This window comes from Cherax quadricarinatus, chromosome 3 (genome assembly GCF_038502225.1).
Source record: "Cherax quadricarinatus isolate ZL_2023a chromosome 3, ASM3850222v1, whole genome shotgun sequence".
Classification (NCBI taxonomy): Eukaryota; Metazoa; Arthropoda; class Malacostraca; order Decapoda; family Parastacidae; genus Cherax; species Cherax quadricarinatus.
This window is the reverse complement of record NC_091294.1, coordinates 58015871-58036822: the sequence shown is the minus strand read 5'-3', so window position 1 is coordinate 58036822 and position 20952 is coordinate 58015871. Positions and strand designations below refer to the sequence as shown.

Here is a 20952-nt window from a genome sequence, read left to right as displayed (position 1 = left end):
CGTCGGAGGGAGCCTGGAAGCAGGTGTGATGAGTGGGTGGTGGCATCACCAGCACCACAGTGGTGGCATCACCAGCACCACAGTGGTGGCATCACCAGCACCACAGTGGTGGCATCACCAGCACCACAGTGGTGGCATCACCAGCACCACAGTGGTGGCATCACCAGCACCACAGTGGTGGCATCACAAGCACCACAGTGGTGGCATCACCAGCCCCACAGCGGTGGCATCACCAGCACCACAGTGGTGGCATCACCAGCACCACAGTGATGGCATCACCAGCTCCACAGTGGTGGCATCACAAGCACCACAGTGGTGGCATCACCAGCACCACAGTGGTGGCATCACCAGCCCCACAGCGGTGGCATCACCAGCCCCACAGCGGTGGCATCACCAGCCCCACAGCGGTGGCATCACCAGCCCCACAGCGGTGGCATCACCAGTCCCACAGCGGTGGCATCACCAGAACCACAGTGGTGGCACCACCAGAACCACAGTGGATGCATCACCAGAACCACAGTGGTGGCACCACCAGAACCACAGTGGTGGCACCACCAGAACCACAGTGGTGGCACCACCAGAACCACAGTGGTGGCATCACCAGAACCACAGTGGTGGCATCACCAGAACCACAGTGGTGGCATCACCAGAACCACAGTGGTGGCATCACCAGAACCACAGTGGTGGCATCACCAGAACCACAGTGGTGGCATCACCAGAACCACAGTGGTGGCATCACCAGAACCACAGTGGTGGCATCACCAGAACCACAGTGGTGGCATCACCAGAACCACAGTGGTGGCATCACCAGAACCACAGTGGTGGCATCACCAGAACCACAGTGGCAGCATTACCAGAACCACAGCCTTGGCACCACCAGAACCACAGTGGTGGCATCACCAGAACCACAGTGGTGGCATCACCAGAACCACAGCGTTGGCATCACCAGAACCACAGCGTTGGCACCACCAGAACCACAGTGGTGGCATCACCAGAACCACACCATTGGCATCACCAGAACCACAGTGGTGGCATCACCAGAACCACAGCGTTGGCACCACCAGAGCCACAGTGGTGGCATCACCAGAACCACAGTGGTGGCCTCACGAGAACCACAGCGTTGGCATCACCAGAACCACAGTGGTGGCATTACCAGAACCACAGTGGTGGCATCACCAGAGCAAGTATGACTGACCTGCCATATTCACAATATCAGAGAGAGTACCAATATTAGGGATGTGAGAGCAAAATACTGAAGGTGCGTTTGCGAAGGTTATGTTTGTCTGTTGGCAGTGGGCACCCATAGCCTAGCTGATCAGGCAACTGGCTAGAAAAGCTGTTGAAGGGTGTGAGAGACAGTTGCAGCACGACAGAAATAACTTTCATCACTGCATCAACACAATTCTTCTCAAGTATCAATTCAACGATTTGACAGAAAAACTGCTTAATTTTAAAATATTTTACCAAAAGTAAATTTAAGATCAGTTTTTCTCTGAAGTGTTGGTATTGTATAGGGAACATTAGTACAAAATATTATTAAACTTCGTGGACTAATTAAGATTCACGGTGCAAGTACTGACATCGACTTCAACCTATGTAACGCAGCTGTCTTGTTAATTTCCCCGGGATAACTCAGTCTTTTGTAATACATATACTTTTTATATTTAAAATAATAAGAGCTAAACCAAAGTTATTCAGCGCGAATAGTGAACCAGCATCATACTAGTGTGAAGGATGATAGTGAACCAGCATCATACTAGTGTGAAGGATGGTAATAGTGAACCAGCATCATACTAGTGTGAAGGATGATAACAGTGAACCAGCATCATACTAGTGTGAAGGATGATAATAGTGAACCAGCATCATACTAGTGTGAAGGATGATAATAGTGAACCAGCATCATACTAGTGTGAAGGATGATAATAGTGAACCAGCATCATACTAGTGTGAAGGATGATAACAGTGAACCAGCATCATACTAGTGTGAAGGATGATAATAGTGAACCAGCATCATACTAGTGTGAAGGATGATAATAGTGAACCAGCATCATACTAGTGTGAAGGATGATAATAGTGAACCAGCATCATACTAGTGTGAAGGATGATAGTGAACCAGCATCATACTAGTGTGAAGGATGGTAATAGTGAACCAGCATCATACTAGTGTGAAGGATGATAACAGTGAACCAGCATCATACTAGTGTGAAGGATGATAATAGTGAACCAGCATCATACTAGTGTGAAGGATGATAATAGTGAACCAGCATCATACTAGTGTGAAGGATGATAATAGTGAACCAGCATCATACTAGTGTGAAGGATGATAGTGAACCAGCATCATACTAGTGTGAAGGATGGTAATAGTGAACCAGCATCATACTAGTGTGAAGGATGGTAATAGTGAACCAGCATCATACTAGTGTGAAGGATGATAATAGTGAACCAGCATCATACTAGTGTGAAGGATGGTAATAGTGAACCAGCATCATACTAGTGTGAAGGATGGTAATAGTGAACCAGCATCATACTAGTGTGAAGGATGATAACAGTGAACCAGCATCATACTAGTGTGAAGGATGGTAATAGTGAACCAGCATCATACTAGTGTGAAGGATGATAACAGTGAACCAGCATCATACTAGTGTGAAGGATGATAATAGTGAACCAGCATCATACTAGTGTGAAGGATGATAACAGTGAACCAGCATCATACTAGTGTGAAGGATGATAACAGTGAACCAGCATCATACTAGTGTGAAGGATGATAATAGTGAACCAGCATCATACTAGTGTGAAGGATGATAACAGTGAACCAGCATCATACTAGTGTGAAGGATGATAACAGTGAACCAGCATCATACTAGTGTGAAGGATGATAATAGTGAACCAGCATCATACTAGTGTGAAGGATGATAACAGTGAACCAGCATCATACTAGTGTGAAGGATGATAACAGTGAACCAGCATCATACTAGTGTGAAGGATGGTAATAGTGAACCAGCATCATACTAGTGTGAAGGATGATAACAGTGAACCAGCATCATACTAGTGTGAAGGATGATAACAGTGAACCAGCATCATACTAGTGTGAAGGATGATAACAGTGAACCAGCATCATACTAGTGTGAAGGATGATAATAGTGAACCAGCATCATACTAGTGTGAAGGATGATAACAGTGAACCAGCATCATACTAGTGTGAAGGATGATAATAGTGAACCAGCATCATACTAAACAGTGTGAAGGATAATGATAGTGACAGCATCATACTAGTGTGAAGGGTGATGATAGTAACAGCATCATACTAGTGTGAAGGATGATGATAGTAACAGTATCATACTAGTGAAGGATGATGATAGTGACAGCATCGTATTAAACAGTGTGAAGGATGATAGTGAACCAGCATCATACTAGTGTGAAGGATGATGATAGTGACAGCATCATACTAGTGAAGGATGATGATAGTAACAGCATCATACTAGTGTGAAGGATGATGATAGTAACAGCATCATACTAGTGTGAAGGATAATGATAGTGACAGCATCGTATTAAACAGTGTGAAGGATGATAGTGAACCAGCATCATACTAGTGTGAAGGATGATGATAGTGACAGCATCATACTAGTGAAGGATGATGATAGTAACAGCATCATACTAGTGTGAAGGATGATGATAGTAACAGCATCATACTAGTGAAGGATGATGATAGTAACAGCATCATACTAGTGTGGAGGATGATGATAGTAACAGCATCATACTAGTGAAGGATGATGATAGTAACAGCATCATACTAGTGTGGAGGATGATGATAGTAACAGCATCATACTAGTGTGGAGGATGATGATAGTAACAGTATCATACTAGTGTGAAGGATGATGATAGTAACAGCATCATACTAGTGAAGGATGATGATAGTAACAGCATCATACTAGTGTGAAGGATGATGATAGTAACAGCATCATACTAGTGAAGGATGATGATAGTAACAGCATCATACTAGTGTGAAGGATGATGATAGTAACAGCATCATACTAGTGAAGGATGATGATAGTAACAGCATCATACTAGTGTGAAGGATGATGATAGTAACAGCATCATACTAGTGAAGGATAATGATAGTGACAGCATCATACTAGTGTGAAGGGTGATGATAGTAACAGCATCATACTAGTGTGAAGGATGATGATAGTATCATACTAGTGTGGAGGATGATGATAGTAACAGTATCATACTAGTGAAGGATGATAGTAACAGCATCATACTAGTGTGAAGGATGATAGTAACAGCATCATACTAGTGTGGAGGATGATGATAGTAACAGCATCATACTAGTGAAGGATGATGATAGTAACAGCATCATACTAGTGTGGAGGATGATGATAGTAACAGTATCATACTAAATAGTGAGGACGATGGCAGGGCGCCTCATCAATACAAGGTATGCCATGGAACAGCAGCAGCAACAGCACGAGCAGCAGCAACAACACGAGCAGCAACAGCAGCACGAGCAGCAGTAGCACGAGCAGCAACAGCAGGAGCAGCAGCAGCACGAGCAGCAACAGCAGGAGCAGCAGCAGCAGCACGAGCAGTAGCACGAGCAGCAACAGCAGGAGCAGCAGCAGCACGAGCAGCAACAGCAGGAGCAGCAACAGCAGGAGCAGCAGCAGCACGAGCAGCAACAGCAGGAGCAGCAACAGCAGGAGCAGCAACAGCAGGAGCAGCAGCAGCAATCTCGTTGTGGTGATGGATGGTAAAGGGCGGAGGTGAGGCGAGTTGTGTGGGTGAGTGGGTAAGGGGGGCAGCAAGGATCCTGGCGTCTTGTCTGGACATGACAGTCCATGACTGCATTTGTACGGCCACGAACATGAAATCGAAGGGAAGGGAACAAGGGAAGGAGAAAGAAAAAGGAAAAGTAAAGAAAAATGAAAAGGAGAGAAATGAAAGTAAATTAAGGATGTAGAAATGAGTGAAGGTAGAATACGAGAAGAGAAAAATTATGATTAAAAGGAGAAAGAACTGCAAGGGAAATGAAAAGGGATGGAACCCAAAACAGGGGGAGGGGTAGAAAGATAGAACAGTGAAGACAGACAGGAGTGCAAGATGGGAGGGACTACAAGTAACCAGAGCAGCAGCAGCAGCAGCAGCTGACAGGTCAGCAAGATACAACAAACCAGAACCAAGACAATGTAACTTCCTCACAAACTATAGAATTTTTCACATGTAGTCTGCAGCAAATTTCTTGACGTTGTTATTTAGCTTAAGTTAGGTCAGACTATTTTCTATTCATTAAAAATAAACAAATTATAATGTATCACAACACCAATAAATGAACACAAGATAAACACTATAAAAATTCTGAGGCGCGAACAGAAAACAGGATCCAGAGTGCACAAGAAAGATTGTATCAGATAATCACCGTTAAAGGCAGGTTAAACAGTCACTCTTGATTCTGTTAGCAACAGTGAAATACTCTCTCAAGAGGATAGGCCGAACAGACAATTACTATTTAATTTTATCAGACTCCTTATGAGATTCAGATTTGATAGAAGGAAGAGGAGGATAATTGTAGTTCCCTGGATCAACATTCCTGACCAACATGAAGGCATCTTCCTTGAGGAGGCATACTTCCTTTAATACCAGACAATTCTATACCATTTGGATATTAAAGATAATAAGATGGCACCTACACACACCATTAACATCAATCTTCTTAAGTAGGACACACAAGTGTTGACATTTTGAAGCCGATCAAAAGTGGTTTTATAATGTTATGGCGAGGAAACAAAGTTCCGAAATGATCTATATAAAAACTGCAGGGAGCACCTGAACCTGTGACCTGCTCCACCAACCTTCAACTAGCAACAGTTCATCCACCTAGCAACAGCTCATCCACCTAGCAACAGTTCATTTACATAGCAACAGTTCATCCACCTAGCAACAGTTCATCCACCTAGCAACAGTTCACTGGGGTTGAAGATTTGAAGGTGATCGTATAAGGGTTCACTAAACTTGTGATAGCAAAAAAAAATTATAAGTTATATTCTGTTTATATTTCTCAACAACTAAAAAAAAAAGGCAGTCCAATTTTTTTTCATAAAATTGGCAAATTGGGACTTGGGTATTCCTATAATAATGTGAACTTTGCTTTCTGCAAAACCCACCAAGGCTGAAAATTTTGAATGCAATCAGAAGAGGTATTCTCTAGTTACTGCACACATTCCAGTGATTCCCTGTTTTATGAACTAATTTAGTAAAATAACAAAGTTGGCCTGGTCACAGACCGGGCCGCGGGGGCGTTGACCCCCGGAACTCTCTCCAGGTAAACTCCAGGTAAACACAAACAAAACTTAAGAGGAACTAACTTCTCCATAAGCTGCGGCATTATTATTATTATAATCAAGGGGGAAGCGCTAAACCCGGAGGATTATACAGCGCTTGGGATGGGGGGGATGTGGAAGGCATTCAGGCTTAATTCGGGAAACTGGAGCACAGATCCAATTCCCTAAATCAAGAGCCCCTCACCAACATCAAGGAACCTTCCTTGAGGGATATAAGCTGCGGCAGCCATGAAATACTGGAACACTGAAGTCATTCAAACATGTTAGGCTGAAACATATTTAACAAAATGCTACACAAAATATGCAGATGTGCACACACACACACACACACACACACACACTTACATTTTCACTCTGCCGTTGTTTGAAGCCAAACAGGAGAGGCTTTTGAAATCTATCTGAGAATGGGTTGAACACCGTCGGTCACAAGGAACCTGCACATGTCAAGTCTTCCAACAATGTTGTCCTGGTCACAGTACACCAGCGGTGAAAACTGAAGTCTATCAGGTAACCCCCCCCCCCCAAAAATAAAAATGAAGAAAAACTTCAGGCACTACTTAAATGTTCCCCTTTGATGATACACCTAATTATCATCAACCCGTTGTGGAACCTACTGAGACAGACGGGGGGAGGAGGGGTAGAGTGAGTGGGAGAGAGGTGGTGGGAGAGGGGAAGAGAGGTAGTGGGAGAAGGGAAGAGAGGTGGTGGGAGAGGGGAAGAGAGGTAGTGGGAGAAGGGAAGAGAGGTGGTGGGAGAGGGGAAGACTGGTGGTGGGAGAGGGGGTGGAAGAGGGGGAGAGGGGGTGGAAGAAGGGAAGAGGTGGTGGGAAAGGGGAAGAGTAGTGGTGGGAGAGGGGAAGAGAGGTGGTGGGAGAGGGGAAGAGAGGTGGTGGGAGAGGGGAAGAGAGGTGGTGGGAGATGGGAAGAGAGGTGGTGGGAGAGGGGAAGAGAGGTGGTGGGAGAGGGGAAGAGAGGTGGTGGGAGAGGGGAAGAGAGGTGGTGGGAGAGGGGAAGAGAGGTGGTGGGAGAGGGGGAAGAGGTGGTGGGAGAGGGGGAAGAGGTTGTGGGAGAGGAGAAGAGAGGTGGTGGGAGAGGGGAAAAGAGGTGGTGGGAGAGGGGAAGAGAGGTGGTGGGAGAGGGGGAAGAGCGGTGGGGGGAGAGGGGGAAGAGAGGTGGTGGGAGAGGGGGAAGAAAGGTGGTGGGAGAGGGGGAAGAGAGGTGGTGGGAGAGGGGAAGAGTGGTGGTGGGAAAGGGGAAGAGTAGAGGTGGGAGAGGGAAAGAGGGGAGAGTGGGTAGAGGTGGTGGAAGAGAGGGGGAGATTGGGTAGAGGTGGGAGAGGGTAGAGGTGTGAAGAGGAATGGAAAGAAAAGGGAGAGTAGGGAGGTGAGAGGTGTGGGGACAGAATAAAGGGAGAGGTGTGGGGAGAAGGTATGGTAGAGGGGGAGGTATGGGGAGAAGGTATGGTAGAGGGGGAGGTATGGGGAGAAGGTATGGTAGAGGGGGAGGTATGGGGAGAAGGTATGGTAGAGGGGGAGGTATGGTAGAAGGGGAGAGGTAGGGGAGAGAGAGATATGGAAGAAGTATGGGAGAGGGGGAGTGGTATGGGAGACGGGAGTGAGAGATGTATGGGAGAAGGGAGGGGAGAGGTATGGGAGAGGTAGGGGGCTGGGGCAAAGAGGTAGAGGGTGGAAGGTACGAGAGGTATGGATAATAATATCTTTATTTACACATGTACAAGATACAGTCCTAGCTGACATCAATGACATACTACTATATAGAAAGCGCCTTGTTATGCAGAGCATTTCGGGCAAGTTAGGTCAGTTTTGTCCCAGGATGCGACCCACACCAGTCAACTAACACCCAAGTACCGATTTTACTGATGGGTGAACATAGATAACCGGTGTAAGGAAACACGTCCGATGTTTCCACCCCTTCGCCGGGAATCGAACCCAGACACCCTCACCGTGTGAAGCCAGAGCTTCAGCCGCCAGGCCACGGGGCACCGTGGAGAGGAGAGAAATAGGGGAGGGAGGGGGAGGTAGGGGGAGACTCTTGGCAGTGTTATTGGAAGCTCAGCATTGTATTGGTAGACACTGCCGCTGCCTTCTCCAAACAATTTCCTTGAGAGTGCACCACTGAATAGCGAGTCCTTTCTCTTGGTCCCTCCCTTCCTCCGCGTGCGTGTGTGCATGTGTACACTTACCTATTTGGGGTTGCAGGGGTCGAGTTACAGCTCCTGGCCCCGCTTCTTAAATGGTCGCTACTAAGGTCTACTCTCTCCCTGATCCATGAAACTGATCATATCTCCTCTTAAAGCTGTGTATAAATCCTGCCTCCACTACATCACTCCAGATTATTCCACTTCCTGACAACTCTATGGCTAAAGAAAAACTTCCTAAAATCCCTGTTGTGACTCATATGAGTCCTTAACTTCCAGTTGTGACCCCTTGTTGCTGTGCTCACCTAGTTGTACTCAACTAGCTGAGGTTGCAGGGGTCGAGTCCTAGCTCCTGGCCCCACTTCTTCACTGGTCGCTACTGTTCCATCTCTGAAACATTGTCTCTATCCATCCTGTCAATTCCTCTCAGTATTTTGTATGCAGTTATCATGTCCACCTGATCTCTTGTCCTCCAGTGTCGCCATGCCAATTTCTCTTAACCTCTCCTCGTAGGACATGCCCCTTAGCTCCAGGACTAATCTTGTTGCTAACTTTTGCACTCTCTAATTTCTTGAATGATTCCTTGATAAGGTGCTGAAACGTTACTCTCAGGTTTGCCAGATGCCCATATGCTGCAGCTGTTATTTGGCTGATGTGCTCCTCAGGAGATGTGTTCAGTATTATATTCACTCCGAGAACCTTTTCCTTGAGTGAGGTTTGCAGTCTTTGGCCCCCTAGATTGTACTCTGTGCGCAGTCTACTTCAACCTTCCCCAATCTTCATGACCTTTCCACTTAGTGAGGTTAAACTCCAGGAGCCAGCTGTTGGACCAGTTTGGCAGCCTGTCCAATTCTCCGCATTAGCTTCACATCGTCTGCAAACAGGGACACCTATGACTATCCTGCCCATCATGTCATTCACATATACCAGAAGTAGCACCAGCCCTAGGACTAACCCTTGGGAACCCTGCTCATCAGATGCCCACTCTGACACCTTGTCACGTACCATCACTCGTTTCATTCCTGTCAGGTATTATCTGATCCACTGCTTGTGATCATATCCTCATTGCTCCTTTCCTCTTCCACTATAAGATGGAACTTCTTTAATGATTCGGTGTTCCCAAAATGCGCATGTTCCTTAGCTCCGGCTCCGCGAGTAGCCTAGTTGCAAACTAAATGCAAACTGAATGTTCTTAGTTGTGCGCTCCTCACTGAGGTTACATACTCAAGAAAAGAAGTTATATTTGCAGAATACTTAGACCAACGAGGTCACTCAGTGCACTTATCAATAAAGACGTGTACAGTATCTACACAGTCTACTACCCAAATAGTAAAACACTAAAAAAAATCCACAAAAAAAGCTAATATTGCGAGAGAGAAAATTATTTGTATCAGTTTAAAGAGTTACTTATCTTGTATGGTTTATACGCATTTGGAAAGAAAGGTTTTAATATGGTAACTACTACCATGTTCTTATCTAGTGCGACAACGTTCTTCACTCCCAGTAGATGTTTCACACCCCCCCCAATCCTCCCCTCACAGTTCCCTAAGTCCCAGCCTCATAATTTTACACTTGCTGGCAAAATCCTGCAGTCACTTATAAGGATTTTTCCTTCCCTGATGTGATATTTTATTTACCAGTTTTCGAACGATTTACTTATAATCCGCATTACCTTTCAGGGTAGGCACACCTGTACTTCTCTTTCCATGTCAAAACAAGTAATGCATGGTGTTTGGCAGCTCTATCTTTGGTAATCTACAAAAGCTTATTACCAACTTGCATCTCCTATAGTATAGCATTCATAGCGAGATTCTTTCCTGAGGAAAGATAGAAGGGAGGGAATGGGGAGAGGGGGGTAGAGAGGGAGAGGATCTCAGACCTGGTGAACGCAACGCACTTATCTACCTACTACGTACTATCTCCACTCGTGCCTTATACATACTAGTGGCTGCTCCAGTGTCCTACCTATCTCGAGAGCAAAACACCTTACAAACCTGCTTAATCAAGAACACAAACATGAGGAGCCACAAAGAACAAGCAAGGCACAATACCACTTTCATCCAGCCCATGAACCAGCTGACCATTTCTAACTTTAAGAAACTCTTTACCAAAGCACAAGGTGCTTTGAAATCACTTCAGAAACAAATTTAACCCTCAGGGAATTCAAGAAGTACCATTTCAATATCCTCACCTGCATGAGGATTATAGACAAAGCCTGGGGAAATGTCTTCCAGGACTATGCAGTCATCATGGAAGAAACTGTGGCCTGACTTTGTGGAAGCCAGGGATTTTGAAAGCTTTGAAGATGAGACGGAGCCGGTAGAGCATATTGTGTCCCTTGGAGAGACCTTGGACCTAGAGGTGACTGAAAATTATGTGGAGGAGCTGGCAGAGGAGCACAGAACTGAACTCACCACAGAAGAACTTGTAGACCTTCAGAAGGAGCAGCAACAGACTGCAGCGGAGGAGCTGTCACCAGAGGAAGAGGAGGGAAGGGATGATGTGCCCATTTCACTTGTCAAGGAAATGTGTGCTAAATGATGTGAAGTGCAGGAGTTTGCTGAAAAATACCATCTCTCTTAATACTACTGATTGCAAAAAGGATTTAGGAGTTCTGGTTAGCAGTAATCTAAAACCAAGACAACGGTGCATTAGTGTTCGCAATAAAGCTAACAGAATTCTTGGCTTCATATCTAGAAGTATAAATAATAGAAGTCCTCAGGTTGTTCTTCAACTCTATATATCCTTGGTTAGGCCTCATTTAGACTATGCTGCTCAGTTCTGGTCACCGTATTGCAGAATGGATATAAATGCTCTGGAAAACGTACAGAGGATAATGACAAAGATGATCCCATGTATCAGAAATCTTCCCTATGAGGATAGACTGAGGGCCCTGAATCTGCACTCTCAAAAGGTGTAGAATCAGGGGGGATATGATCGAGGTGTATAAATGGAAAACAGGAATAAATAAAGGGGATGTAAATAGCGTGCTGAAAATTTCCAGCCAAGACAGGACTCGCAGCAATGGTTTCAAGTTGGAAAAATTCAGATTCAGGAAGGATATAGGAAAGCACTGGTTTGGTAACAGAGTTGTGGATGAGTGGAACAAACTCCCGAGTACAGTTATTCAGGCTAAAACGTTGTGTAGTTTTAAAAATAGGTTAGATAAATACACGAGTGGGTGCGAGTTGGACCTGACTAGCTTGTGCTGCTGAGTCTGGTGCCGTGCTCCTTCCTTGAGTGGAGGTGACCAGACTGGGTGGGTCATTGGGCTAATCTGGGGGGGGGGGGGTCATTGGGCTATTTTGGGGGGAAACATGGACCTGCTCTGCATGGGTCAGTAGGCCTGTTGCAGTGTTCCATCTTTCTTATGTTCTTATGTAATATCTCAATGTAGACAAGTGTTAAAACGGAGCCTGAAACAAACCTCACATGACAGATTTTTAGCGAGATATAGAGCCAGTGAGGCAGAACAAGGTGTTAGTGGTTAAGAGAGAGAAAGAAGAGAAACAACACCAGGACAGCTGGCAGACATATTAATAGAAAATGACTCGCCTTCCAAGCAATAACATACACCCTCCTCTCCTCCCCCTCCTGCTTTCAATATGCCATTAGGTTTCCTCTGCGGGAAAGAGGCAGTTAAATTTTCATTTACTGTACAGTAGTAGTTAGTACAATTTTAATAAATTATTATATTGCCATTTGGGGTCTGGAACGGATTAATTCTATTTACGTTATTCTTTATGGGAAAAATTGCTTTGGCTGTCGTCCATTTTGGTTGTCGAATTCACATCTGGAACAATTTAAATTCGACACCAAAGTTTCACTGTTCAACCAATTACTAATATCCAGCAATCACCACCAGACCACAACTAGGGCTGGCAGGAACATGCAAATTTTGTGCCCAATCCCCATTAATTAGACCAAATTCCTAGTGGAATTTTCCCTAACTGTACCCTTGGGAATAATACCAGTCAACCTGAATTCTTTGAACTATTTTCAATCAACCAATGATGGAAATTATTGCAAGGGAAACTAAGAGATACTTAATTAAACGATGGTAAACATGATGGTTAGACTATAATTACAACTACACTGACGGAAGGACACAACTGTGAGATGCATCTCTCATTTGCCACAATAATGCTTATGCTACATGTATATAAGCACAATGTTCAATCATACTGTTTGACCGACTGCCTAATTTGTACCTCAGCCATCAGTGACCTTACTCCAGTCAACAGATTTATTCTACTGTTCTGTAAGCTACACTTCTCAGACAGGCCTGACAAACATGTTATGCAAAATTAGGGATGTTTTATATATCAGAAACAGAAGTTCAATATGCATTTTTATCCCTTCAAGAACCTTGTCGCTAATAAGTCTTTGATACTTTCCAAAGGTAGACTTGTACAAGCAGAATATAACAAGAGGAAACGCTTTAGAATCAAGCTGTTTGTGTTGTGCGATTGTGAAACTGGTCTGGTATTGGATCTAACTGTGTACACAGGAAGCAAAACACTGATAGACACCATAAAGTTATTGGGTAGCTCGGGTGATATGCAGAGAACAAACCATACCACGGACGGGGATAGAACTGCGATCAGTCTCAAAATTCCAGACCATTGCGTTAGCCACTGGGCCAGCTAGCCACAATAAGATTCATGTTGACGGCTTTGAGGGGACTTAAGCTAGAGTTTGTCACAGCCACGCTAGCTGAGATTCGTCTGTAAAAACTTGCATGTGTGGTCACAGTGGTACCTATGCTAACCTTCCTATGGTGTAGAAATATACCTAGTTGGATGAATCTTATTGTGGCTAGCTGTGTGGAGAAATTTTCTCCAGGAGGGGGGTATCAGCCCCCTTCAGCCCTGAGGGGCCCAGCCCTCTCAGAAGGGGCAAATATCTTGTTTACTGCTACAGCGAGTAATTGATCCCAGATGCAGTACCAGTACACGACATGTGGTCAAGCGACCGCCGCTCCCTGCAGTCCAGTGTTGCAGAGTGTATTTTAATAAGAGACAGTACATCTCTTACCTTAGCAGGACAATTAAGGAAAATCCTGCTCCCACTTTATTACCATAGTAAAGATAGTGGACATTGTTGTCTATGCTTAAGACAGCAAGAATCAAACATTCTGCTTTGGTTCATGGAGGAAGTGGCAAGGAAGCAAAAAGTACTAGGTCAGCTTTTCCTTTGTGCTGGGGGCAGTGACAGCATGGGGTGGTGTGGCATCTTCAGATTACTTTTGACTCTACTGAGAGCGACACTGACGCCAGAATAACCAACAAAGAACGATCTGTGCGTTAGTGTGAACAAAGTGTCTCACAAAACACTATAAACACTTACAGAGAAGTGTGATCAACTTCTTAGTGATATTGTGTGAACAATTATTGATGAACAGTGTAACAACGAGTGTTGCGATCCAACAGAGTGTAGTGCGACATTCTTCAAAGAACACTATTCTTCAATCAACTCAACGGATATCCGGGCGTAATTATGGGTCAGATACATATACCCAGGTAAGTGTTCTAACTCGTGATGTGCTACTATTGACTGCGCAGTTGAGTATAAAATCGTGAGTTAGTCACTTATCATAAACCCCGGTGATATGCGGACCTTTGAGTCCACACACGTAAGTTTGTCAGCAATCAGTGAATGAAATATGCTGACATAACACCCCCTAGGGATAATTTATAATCTTACAAATTATAACTCATTTACAGCCCGTTGAGAGATGACTTCGACAGCTTCTCAAGACCTCGTCTGCAGGGGCGGCTGTGCAAGCGATGAGCTGTCTGTCTAAGTTAAATTTCCCTATATTTAAACTTAGCTGGTAATACCATTTCTCAACAAGCTGGCCCAGTGGCTAACCCGACGGTCTGGAGTTTTGAGAGACTGATCATGGGCTCTAACCCCGTCCGTGGTATGGTTTGCTTGCAATCGTGTCATTACGATTCTGTGAGTCATGCCGAGAACAATAATGGAACCACATCTTGGTAAGGGGCATTCACTATATACGGAGAACTGCTACATAAGCACCTTAGAGATTTCCCTTTGTGTGAACATGACAGACATGTATGATATAGCGTGTGGAACATGGTAACACATACCCAGGTTAAACGTAGGCTCTGATACCAGTGATGTGCAGGTGTTTCATGCCAATGACATGGTATTATGGAGGTATGACAAATGAGATGTGACAATGTTGACAGATTCACCACAATGAAATGAAAAACACTAGAAGGATAAATATAGACACCCATAAACCCATTCTGAAATCTGTGGCTGTCATTGATTACATCATCAATAAACATTTAGTGGACAAATGTAACGTGCAGATTGGACTGGCTGATTGCATGATTGGTACATGAAACTCTTCTTCCATCTCATGGACAGTTCAGTGCTCAATGCATACAATATGTACGAGATAAGGACTATCAACAGACCACCATATGCCCACTTCTGTTTGTCCGTCATCAGGCAAATATGGAAATACCAGTTCACAACACTTGCAGTACACCTACACCCCTAACTGATCATCAAATATCCTTCGTTTGAGGCATGGTCATTACTTGTTAACAACAATTCCTCCTACAGACAAGAAAAAATGGGCCTAGAAAAGTTATATCTGTGCACAAACGGCAAGATGCCCACAAAAGTGCAGAGACACGCATTTTGTGTGCGAGGAGTGTAAACCACTGCTAAGTATGATGCTTTGTTTAGAAGAGTTCCACAGACTTTAACAGTTTTAAAAACATGTCTAGTGCCCGGATATACATAAATAAATACTAGAACAGTAGTAATGTGAAACATTTTCACTTGTGTTTGTGTGTGTAAATAAGTTTCATATAATGACTACAGGTGCAGATATTGTGCTGCATACAACAGATGCATAATATGGGTCTCACAGGCCACAAAAGTTACTTGAAAATGTAAAAAATTAGAAAACCCCAGAAGAGGTATTTTAATAATAATAATAAATAAAAGAATGTGGAATGTGCGGCAGTCACTGATGTTGCCATCAGCCGGTCATTGACCAACTTCATGCCTTATGTCTCAGTAAGTACTGATGGGATTTTTATATAATACAACCACAAAAATACACAGCTTTAATCTATAAGATTTTTTTTTTTTTTTTTTAAATTTTTGGAAGTTGAGAGCAAGTTTCATTTTGGAGGTCTAGAGAGTGAAAGTGTTAAACAGTGGAGATACCCAGTGCATATTGACGGGTCTCCTGCATGTTACCAAGGTACTCCTTAACAGAAACGTGCACCAAAAAAAATAAAATGAATTCTGCTCTGGTGCGCCTCACTAAAAATGGAGCACTTTTCTTTAAAATAAAAACCTAAATTTAAATCGCAGAATATTGAAAACATAAGCCATGACTACGACACAAAGTTTTCTACTGTATGTACAGTAAACCCTCAATAAAATGGTCATTGATATAATGGACCATATAAATTATGGAAAAAATCTACTAGATAAATTATAATTTTAATGACTTTATTTTCAACGTGTATTGTGAATACAGCATTTCAGTAAAATGTGTGTACAATACTATAATAGGTATACAGTATTGTACTAAATTTTTTTTCTGCTATATAACACTGTGATTTAATGGACATCTGGCCAGCCTCCATTAGTCCATTTTATTGAGGGTTTACTGTATACGTATATGAACACAACATAAATACGTACAGTGGACCCTCGATAATCGCAAGGCTCAATAGTCGTAATTTTTGGAAATCTTAACGTTATTTTCATCAAAAAATTGGCTCGCGAATCGTCCTTTGACTTGCAAATAGTCGTTCATCCCGGATGCGTACACATGGCTCCGAGCCGCCTCACCCTCCCTTCCCAGGCCAATGTGCCATTGTTTACCAGTGAGTGATGGTCCCCTCACTTGTTCATACAAAATATTTCATAATATTCCATTCATTTTAGTGCTTGCAACTGCTAAATAAGCTACCATGGCTCCAAAGAAAGCTCCTAGTGCCAGGTCTTTGGTAAAGAAGGTGAGAAATATGACTGAATTCAAGTAAAACATCACTGAACAATATGAAAGTGGCGTACGCGTGGCCGAACTGGCCAGGATGTATAAAAAAACCCATATAACCATAGCTTCCATTGTGGCCAAGAAAAAGGAAATTAAGGAAGCTGTTGTTGCAAAGGGGGTAAATATGCTGACAAAAATGAGATCGCCAGTACTTGAAGATTGAGAAGTTATTATTGGTGTGGATAAACAAGAAACAATTAGCAGGAGATAGTCTTATGCAGTCGCTTATTTGTAAAAAGGCTAGGCAGTTGCATGATGATCTCGTAAAGAAATTGCTTGCAACGAGTACTGATATTTGTGAATTTAAGGCCAGCAAAAGATGGTTTGAGAGATTTAAGAACCATAGTGGCATACACAGTGTGATAAGGCATGGCAAGGTTGCCAGTTCAGACAAAATTGCATCTACAAAATTCGTAAGTGAATTCAAGGATTACATAGAGGCTGAAGGATTGAAACCTGAACAAGTGTTCAATTGTGACGAAACAGGCCTCTTTTGGAAGAAAATGCCAAAGAGGACTTGCATTACTCAGGAGGAAAAGGGACTGCCAGGACACAAGCCTATGAAAGGCAGGCTGATGCTCATGTTCTGTGCTAATGCTAGTGGGGATTTCAAAGAAGCCGTTACTAATGTACAATTCTGAAAATCCCAGTGTGTTCAGGAAAAACAACGTTATGAAGAGCAAACTGTGTGTGTTTTGGAAAACTAATAATAAGGCATGGGTCATGAGGGAAATTTTCGTCGAGTGGTTCAATGAAGTGTTTGGCCCTAGTGTGAAGAATTACCTCCTGGAATAGAAATTGGATCTCAAGTGCCTCCTGCTAATGGACAAGGCACCTGCTCATCCTCCAAACTTGGATGACTTAATTCTGGAGGAGTTTGGGTTATCACAGTAAAGTTCTTGCCCCCTAATACCACTCCTCTCCTCCAGCCCATGGACCAGCAGATCATTTCAAACTTCAAAAAAACTCTGAGGTCACTTAATGTGACCTCAGACACTCACATGACCCTAAGAGAGCTTTGGAAAGATCACTTCAGTATCCTCCATTGCATAAGCCTGATAGGTAAGGCTTGGGAGGGAGTGGCTACCAGGACTTTGAACGCTGCTTGGAGAAACTTGTGGCCAGATTGTGTCCATGAGGGATTTTGAAGGGTTTGGGGCTGACCCTGATGAGCCTATGACAGTTGTGAAATCTATTGTGGCATTGGGGAGTTCCATGGGGTTGGCTGTGAGTTTGGAGGATGTGGAAGAGTTGGTGGAGGACCACAAAGAAGAGCTAACCACTGAGGAGCTGCAAGAGCTTCAGCAGAAACAACAACAGACTGCAGCTCAGAACATTGCTGCAGAGGAGGAGGAAAAGAGATGGAAGAAGGTGCCTTCTTCAGAAATTAAGGAGATTTTTGAAATGTGGGGTAGGATGGAAAGATTTATGGAGAAACATCACCCTGATAAGGCTGTTGCAAGCCATATTGGCAACTTGTACAGTGACAAAGTCTTGGCCCATTTTAGGGAAGTTTTAAAGAGCTGCCAGAAACAGAGCTCTCTGGACAAGTATTTAGTGCAACAGGTGTACAGTGACTCTCAAGCTGGTCCTAGTGGCATTAAGAAACAGAGAAGAGAAGTAACCCCAGAAAAGGACTTGGTACCTGAGGTGTTGATGGAAGGAAATTCCCCTTCCAAACAGTAACTAATCCAATCTCTCTCCTCCTCCAGTCTTCCATACACTAAGAAGAGTCACCAATAAAGGTAAGTGTTGTGCTGTTAATGTTTCATTCATCATGTCCTACTGTATTATTTATGTACTACATCTACATTTCATGTAAAAAAAATTTGTTTAATACTTTTGGGTGTCTGGAACGGATTAACTGTATTTACATTATTTCTTATGGGGAAAACGGATTTGAAAATCATCAATTTCGATAATAGTCACACTTCCAGGAACAGATTAATTACGAAAAATGAGGGCCCACTGTAATTTTAACGTGTTAAACAATTATATCCGTGACAATCAAGTGCGTTGAAAATAATGAATTCTATACATGGAGTTCAGAAATAAGTGTAGCAAGATCATCATGAGATATTACATGTTGCACACTGCAAGCTAAGCATTAATGTGAATAATGGAGGGCAAGCACAGCAGGCTAACCAGTCACCTACTCACACTGGTTGTTGATATATGGCATCTCCTAGGTCCGAAAATGCTCCAGACATCCTTCTATACCTGTGGGATTAACGAACGTGTGTGTAAACACCCACTTCACCTTGGCTAAAGCAATGTATTGAAGTTATTCCAAGACTAGCAAATTGCTAAAACTTATTCTATCCATATGTTTTTTACTGGGAAAGATCAATTAATTTTCACTTATGTATTTCCCAATATTTGAATAAGTTAAACTTTATACATTTTCTTCATTTTGATCAAAGTAATAAGATAATCATTCCTAAACTTACAATTAATTTTTACGATTTATTATTACGTGTATGCAAATTTTCTTAGCCAGGGTAAAACTCAACTTTTACTTCATTTCCAGTACTGGACAACTTTAAATAAACTAAGTCGAGACAGCAACAGTATTTTAATACATAGCAGAGAAATGAAATAAAATGGTTAGCGATACATATAAGAAGTTCAGAGAATATTATACAGCCAACTTTAGGTGCACACGGTTCTGTTAAGAGCACGAGTAAACGTTCAGCAACTCCATAAACAAATGCTCTTGGGCCCACAACACTACTAAATGAGTATTCAGGTTAGGCATGTTAGTAAAACAATGTCATTAGTAGTCATTACACATTCCACCAATATTGATACTAAATACAGCAATCAAAATTCGTTAGTAAATAAGTGTAAAACTGGCCAACATCAACTTCAGTGCACAACCTGCTAGCAATAAAAAAAATCCACCTGAATATTAGGCTGAGGAATTTAACCAAAGAATCCACTCAATCAGCAGAAAAGATTTTCATACTAATGACAGAGATAAACATGGATTCATTTTATGGATAAACGAAGGGAACATGCTAAAATTTTTCAGTGACAGGAACATGCCATTCTAAAGTAAAGAAAACACTTATTACAACCCCCAAAAAATGCTAGTTTAGCTATGCATGATTGAAAAACAACTGTACAATAATCTGATGTGTGGAAAAATTCAATGCACTTGCTGTAATTCGTGAAGTGCTCTGGAGTGATGACAAAACTCTAGATGGCTGTGCCCACCCACCCTGTGTACAGTGGCTTTCTGAAGAGTGGCAAGACTGACCCAGTGTGTTTATTGAATGTTTCTGAACACTGTTACCTTATCTCTAGATAATCTTGTTACCCAAAACTAATACTAGTGATAATAGAGGGGCTAGAAAGAGAAAAATTAAGCATGAACCAATAATTTTTTAAGGCAACAGAAGCACTGTATTAGATACAGCCTCTCCTCACTTACCAACATACTCATTTACCGACAACTCGGAGTTACAACGGGCTCTCTGACGAGTCATTATTGTATACTGTACAAGAACTTAGGTCATGAATGGGCAGTGCAGTGTCTCAGCATTAAGCATCTGAATCTCCTTCCTACAGCCACTCAGTACACTATCTTTCACAGTCTCCAAGACTACATATTTGTACAAATTTCATGTTGTTTTTCCTCTTGGAAGATGAATAAAACAACAGGAAAATGGAAGAAGTACAAAATAAGTTCATTGTAAAGGGGTTAGTGATGAGTCTCAGCATCAAGCAATCTCCAAGACTACATATTTGGTCTATAAATTTGTACTTTATTGTGCATCCCATAATAGAAAATTGATTTAAAAGTGCAACAGCACTTGCAAGAGGAAAAACAAGAGGAAAGTGGAAGAAGTACAAAATAAGTCCACAGTAAAGAGGTTAGCTTGTGTTTTCATGTGTGTGTTTACATTCTCAGTGTATCGTGGAAGCTTAAGAAATGATTAAACTCGGTAAACAAGGTATGTGGATGGTAATAATCATAATAATAATATAATAAACAATAATTGCTCTGGAGTGCTTTAAATGTCAGCTACCAAACCTATACGAAATACGTATGGCATTTAAAGCGCTCCAGAGCAATTTATTACTATTGTTATAAATTATTAAAAATTCTTATTGTATTATAAATTATTATTACCATCGACATGCTTTGTTCACTGAAATTAGTTTTTTCTAAACCCTTTGACTATTTTGGTCATATATATACGTCTCACGAGACACCGTTATTGACATATATATACTTGTAAATTCTAGCAGCTTCAAATCAAGCAGGAGAAAGCTGGTGGGCCCACATGTGAGAGAATGGGTCTGTGTGCACCATATAAAAAAAATCCTGCAGCACGCAGTGCATAATGAGAAAAAAAAATCCTACTTTTTTTAATTAAAATGCAGAATTTG

The 20952-nt window shown here is 42.6% G+C and overlaps 1 protein-coding gene across 5 annotated transcripts in view; it reads right to left on the bottom strand.

Moving 5' to 3' along the window:
* Positions 1 to 20952, bottom strand: part of LOC128684038 (uncharacterized) — a 599042-nt gene that overhangs the window by 447424 nt on the left and 130666 nt on the right. For 2 of the 5 annotated variants that reach the window (XM_070091943.1, XM_070091944.1), the window contains exon 6: positions 18715 to 18774. The exons of the other annotated variants lie outside the window; for them this stretch is intronic. In XM_070091943.1, coding sequence (XP_069948044.1) covers positions 18715 to 18774 — 60 coding nt within the window. The remainder of the gene's footprint in view (positions 1 to 18714; positions 18775 to 20952) is intronic. 5 annotated transcript variants of the gene reach the window in all.